Raw genomic sequence first — 5323 nt, 5'->3', positions numbered from 1 at the left:
ATCGTAACAAACCATGGATTCAGCCAGCGCACAACATTCGCTTCTCGAGACTGAAAAATTTTTTGTCATCTTACCCGTTCCGCAGGCTCAAGCGTCTCCACTTAGTTGACAGATTGATAGAGCAACAACGGCTCTCCGATATTCTCGATTTCGGGAATAGTGCATTTAAGGTCGAATGCCTTGCTCAGAACGATTTTGAAGATCTAGCGCACAAGTTTTAGTTATGATAGGATACTCGACAAACAAAATGGGGGAGCGGGTTGTGCAGTGCACTACCTTCTGGACATTTATGCTGTGGCTCGTGCTGCTGAATATCAAACTGGCTCGCATAGCCTTGGCAAAGCGTTTAGCCTGTTTGCCTTATCTGTCAGCCTTGAAGATAATAATAAACAACATAATATGAAAATCGCATCACTGACCTGGATTGATATTTCCTCCTGATCCTCTCGCGGGAAGTTAACGAAATGGTCATACTTTGTGCCAATAAGGAATGGGATGGCGGTCTTATTGGACCCGCGGCCCTGTCGGTTACCATTCCTTGATGGAATTCAGGGTACTTTTCGGGTCAGGTCGAACATGAATAATATAGCAACTGCATCGTTGCACACCAGAGGCAACATGTTGACAAATTTCACGCTGTCCGCCCCAAGTCCCAGATGGAAAACGTAATTTCTGTATTCCGAATTGAAATGGTCTTCTCCATAAAATTGACCCCTATTGTGCCAACGGACCACAACATCAGTAACCGACATCGTTAACTAACAAATACCATACACCCTCCCAAAATTAGTATTATTGTATTATTTTCTTACCAAGTGTTTGGATGTAGTCTTCATCCCAACTTCCCTCCACATATTTAACCATAAGGCTGGTTTTCCCTATCTGGGCGTCTCCCACCATTCCAACCTTTATTACGACGCTATTCTTGCTGGGAGCAGGCTGTTGTTGCTGTTGCTGTTGCGGCTGCTGTTGCGGCTGCGGCTGGGACTGGCGCTGTTCCCGATTTTGGTCCTGGTAAGGCTGCGTGTATCCGTATCTGTCGCCTCCACCCGACATTCGCGAGCTAGGTCGCGAACTTGCCTGGGCGGATTGGCTAAGTTGGGAGGGTTGCTGAAAAGACATGGTCGGGGAATGATGCCGAGGAGACGATTCAATATCTTGCGGTACGAAGGATTGGCTGGAAGTGGGGTAGTCGATAGAGTGTGGTGAGTGGTCGTCCGCTTGATGGGCCATTGCTGTAACCATTGTTATTGTACGAGGTTGAGCTGGAAACTTGTTCTGCTGCGGCTGCTGGCATGTCATGCTCTGTGTGGCGGGTTTGTTCAGGAGGTTGGTCATGAATCTGCGGAGAGGGCTGCGCAGAAATCTGATCGGCAACAGGATCCTGAGACTCAACCTGATTTGGTTCCCCTTCGATAGGAACTGTTTGCTGCAGCACAGGCAATTTATCCGCCTCCATTGGTGGGTTTTCCATCTCTTCCCAACGTTAGTGCCAAATACCAGTATCAGCCAAATCAGTCTCAAGGAGCGTAAATGGTGAATGAGGCAGGGATGGAATGAATAAATAAGCGGACTAAAACTTCAAAGGACGTCAAATATCGTCATGGATCACGACTTAAAACTCCGCCAATTTAGGTCTCCATGAAATGGCCGTGAAAGTCTTTGGGATTTCCCCTTAAATGAAAGTTCCGGCGGTTGCTGGACAATGTTTATTATATACCTAACCTGTTGGAGGCGGTTGTTCGGATTGGAAGCTTGGGACCCTGCTCGTGGCGCGTTGAAACAGCGGGTTAATTAATATAAACGCGACAAGTTCTGAAAACGACCGAAAACCGAGAAGTAGATCCAGAAGAAGTCGCTGTTGGAAATTTCTACCAACGTGCTCCCTTACAACAAGCCATCAGCGCAACCTGAACGTCGTCAACAATGGCTTGAGACCGATTGTAGGGGTTTGGGATCAGGCAATTTGTTCCAAGAACGGACTAGCGTTCTGCCCCCTCATAAAAAAAGTTTCCTCACAAAATCCAATCGACCAAGCAAAAAAATATTTGAGTAGTTTCCATGTGAACTTGCGATGGCTTCAGCACGCCAACACTTCGCACCAAGAACGACATTTTACCAAACATATATTTAATTTCAATTCGGAAACGTACTCACAATGTCGAAACGAGGCGTGGATGTGATAGAGGATCCGTCCGCACCCTTGAAGGCTGGCGAACGCCCCGTTGCTGATGCCCCGCCTGATGAAGTGGGGGAATTCGAAGACGAGTTTGAGGATGAGTTCGAGAGCGAAGATGAGATCCTCGAGGCTGGGGTTGACGGGCGTCCAGATGCAGAAAGGGAGGCAGAGGAGCAAAGGGGTATGTGGCTGCCCATGAAGTGAAAAAGAATAAAAACGACATTGCGGTGGGCAAATCCGTTTCGTCGCAATTAATTCCCAACGGATCAAAAATATATACTGATGAATAAATTAAAATAGATGCCATGGATGTCGATAAGCAGACTTTTATACCAGGTCGAACAAAACTAGCACCCGGGGAGACATTATCTCCAGACCCTTCTACTTATGAAATGCTCCACACACTCAGCACACCGTGGCCGTGCCTGTCATTCGATATAGTGAAAGATGGACTGGGCGATAAGCGGAAAACATATCCGGCCACGGTATATGCTGTAGCTGGAACGCAAGCGGATAGGTCTCGTTTGAAGGACAACGAATTGATGGTTCTCAAATTGAGTGGACTTAGCAAGATGGAGCGGGATAACGACTCGGGGAGCGATGACGAGTCCGACGACGAATCTTCAGAGCCCATCCTCGAATCAAAATCCATTCCCCTGAGCTGTACAACAAACAGAATCCGCACTCATCAGACACCGTCTTCCTCCGGAGACTACTCCAAACCACCTCAGACCATCACTGCATCCATGCTTGAAAATTCTCAGGTTGTGATCCACGACGTCACCCCCTTTCTTTCCACATTTGATAACCCTGGCTCAATCCTCCCCCCTTCTTCCTCGAAACCTCTGTCTACTCTGCGAATGCACAAATCAGAGGGATATGCCGTAGACTGGTCCCCTCTGCACCCCTTGGGTAAACTGCTGACTGGCGATAACGACGGGTTAATATACACCACTACTCGTACTGAGGGAGGCGGCTGGGTGACAGACACACGTCCATTCGTCGGGCATACTTCCTCTGTCGAAGAACTGCAATGGTCTCCAAACGAACGCAATGTTTTCGCATCCGCAAGCAGCGACGGAAGCGTCAAGGTATGGGACGTGCGATCCAAGTCGCGAAAAGCAGCAGTAGATGTCAAAATATCCAACACGGACGTGAATGTGATGAGCTGGTCACGGGAGCAATTTCCATCTCCTGGCCACGGGAGCAGACGACGGCCAGTGGGGGGTGTGGGACTTGCGACACTGGAAACCTAATACATCCGGCGGTGCTTCGCTGCTTAAACCGAAGCCTGTTGCCTCTTTTGACTTCCACAAAGAGCCTGTCACAAGCATAGAATGGCATCCGACAGATGACAGTGTTATTGCCGTTGCGTGTGCGGATAATACGCTGACACTGTGGGATCTAGCTGTGGAACTCGACGATGAAGAGAGCCGCGATGCTGGATTTGCTGATGTGCCGCCTCAGCTTCTCTTTGTGCATTATATGGAGTCAGTGAAGGAGCTGCATTGGCAGGCGCAAATGCCCGGGACTATTATGGCCACTGGAAGTGGTGGATTTGGGTAAGTGTTTCAAAGTTTTCCAGTTCATTCCGTTTATTATTTTTCAAGCATACTCACACTTGTTCACTATATGATGCTAACGAATCTTCTTGGAAACAGAGTGTTTAAAACCATCAGTGTTTAAATGATTATTAGGCTTTGGAAGGGGCTGGGTTTATACGATACGGAGCTAGGCACAATAAAAATCGCATATATTAATGGTCATAAATTATTCCCTATTGTGTTTATTCCTGTAAATTTCTTATCGCGGGAGTAAATAAATAAGCCAATGAATGAATGAATGAATAAATGAATGAATAAATGAATGATAGAAACTCAAATATTAAATGTTTATATACCTTGACATCTTACCGCGGCCCCAATCCGTGAAAGGGAATACTCCTCATACCAAGTGATAGAACAGCATAGGCCAAAACTACTTAAGGAAGACTGCAACTGCTATTGCCACCTAGCATCATATTCCGTAGAGGCAATAGAGAAAATTTTACGAGCGGCTTAATGTATCAGCCTAGGGTACTGGCGGCTATTCCCTTTCGTTGACATCGCCAGGAGAAAGATTCGGCTATTCCCCATCAAACGGGAAATCTCGAAGAATAATTATACATAAACCATGCGTTTGCTGATGTTCTTCGCCCCCTACGTTGGCACGTACCTTAAGGGTGATTTACATATTAAAAACCATCACTGTTCAACAACCTTTTGCCAAGCTCTCTCCCTAGATCATTGAAGAGGTTATGGATGGGCAATCAAACGTAGCAAAGAATGCAGGAATCCTCCGCCGCCCAAAGGAAAGGGAATGGACAGGGCAACTATAAATTGATCGATGCCCGCGGACCAAGTCTTGACTTTGGTGGCTATTTTTCGTGACATTCTTAGTTGATCGTGAAACCATCGAACACATAACAAGGAAAAGAAACCCATATATCTTTCATATCTAGTAAACCCTCCGCTCAACCCTGAATACAACACCAAAGAACGTTTGTATTTTGGGAAAAGATAGTGGTTAGCTTCAATCCTCCAAAGGGATATACTGATTCAAAAAGGTGGGGCGAAGGAGTATCGAAAGCTCAGTTGTCAATATCAAAAAGGACTACCATCAAGAACTTGTTCGGCGCCATAAGACATCCATATCTTCAGAGAGAATCCTCGACATCCGAAAACAACTTAGACATAATGGATCAGCACTCCAAGATGGCAGATAATAATAACGGCATGAACAACCAGCATCGCGATTTGACCAAGGCCACCACGCCACACCGGGCCGAAAAGGAGGCTGACAAAAACAAAATCCTTCTAGACAATGATGCTAAGTCTCCCTTTTCTGAGAATATCTCAAAAGCCTCTAAGAAGCAGGAAACCGGCAAAGGCAGTTTATTGGCCTCTGCGCCAGCGAAAAGACCAGAGCCCGTGCTCCACCTCCGTGGCGGCGGCTGCGTAGCGAGCTCCGTAGTGAACCGCATGGCCCCAAATCGCCATCCTGACGACAACGAGCGTCCCACTAAGCTTCTCTGGTACATGATAGGTCAGTCAAGTGTACCTCCCCCAACATTCGGCGAAATTAGACGTAGCCGAAAAGGCGATG

The 5323-nt window shown here is 47.0% G+C and overlaps 3 protein-coding genes across 3 annotated transcripts in view; 2 read left to right on the top strand and 1 right to left on the bottom strand.

The window, feature by feature from the left end:
- Positions 1-101: 101 nt before the first annotated feature.
- Positions 102-1245, bottom strand: HCAG_02460 (septum-promoting GTP-binding protein 1; the record flags this gene model as incomplete). Its single annotated transcript, XM_001542239.1, has 5 exons — positions 102-203; positions 420-521; positions 609-758; positions 813-878; positions 916-1245. 5 exons carry the CDS (start codon positions 1243-1245, stop codon positions 102-104), a joined length of 750 nt encoding a protein of 249 aa, XP_001542289.1.
- A 913-nt stretch (positions 1246-2158) lies between these two features.
- HCAG_02459 (conserved hypothetical protein) lies at positions 2159-3997 on the top strand (the record flags this gene model as incomplete). Its single annotated transcript, XM_001542238.1, has 4 exons — positions 2159-2360; positions 2480-3270; positions 3401-3741; positions 3877-3997. 4 exons carry the CDS (start codon positions 2159-2161, stop codon positions 3995-3997), a joined length of 1455 nt encoding a protein of 484 aa, XP_001542288.1.
- Positions 3998-4363: 366 nt separating this feature from the next.
- The window catches only part of HCAG_02458 (predicted protein), a gene marked incomplete at both ends in the record, with an annotated part of 2690 nt that continues 1730 nt past the window's right edge, over positions 4364-5323 (top strand). Inside the window, 2 exons of the mRNA XM_001542237.1 lie at positions 4364-4400; positions 4808-5263. Coding sequence (XP_001542287.1) covers positions 4364-4400; positions 4808-5263 — 493 coding nt within the window. The remainder of the gene's footprint in view (positions 4401-4807; positions 5264-5323) is intronic.

The sequence above is a fragment of the Histoplasma capsulatum genome, genomic scaffold (assembly GCF_000149585.1).
Source record: "Histoplasma capsulatum NAm1 scaffold_2 genomic scaffold, whole genome shotgun sequence".
In the NCBI taxonomy this organism is placed as follows: Eukaryota; Fungi; Ascomycota; class Eurotiomycetes; order Onygenales; family Ajellomycetaceae; genus Histoplasma; species Histoplasma mississippiense.
The sequence above is the reverse complement of the archived record's forward strand: the minus strand, read 5'-3'. Positions and strand labels throughout refer to the sequence as shown.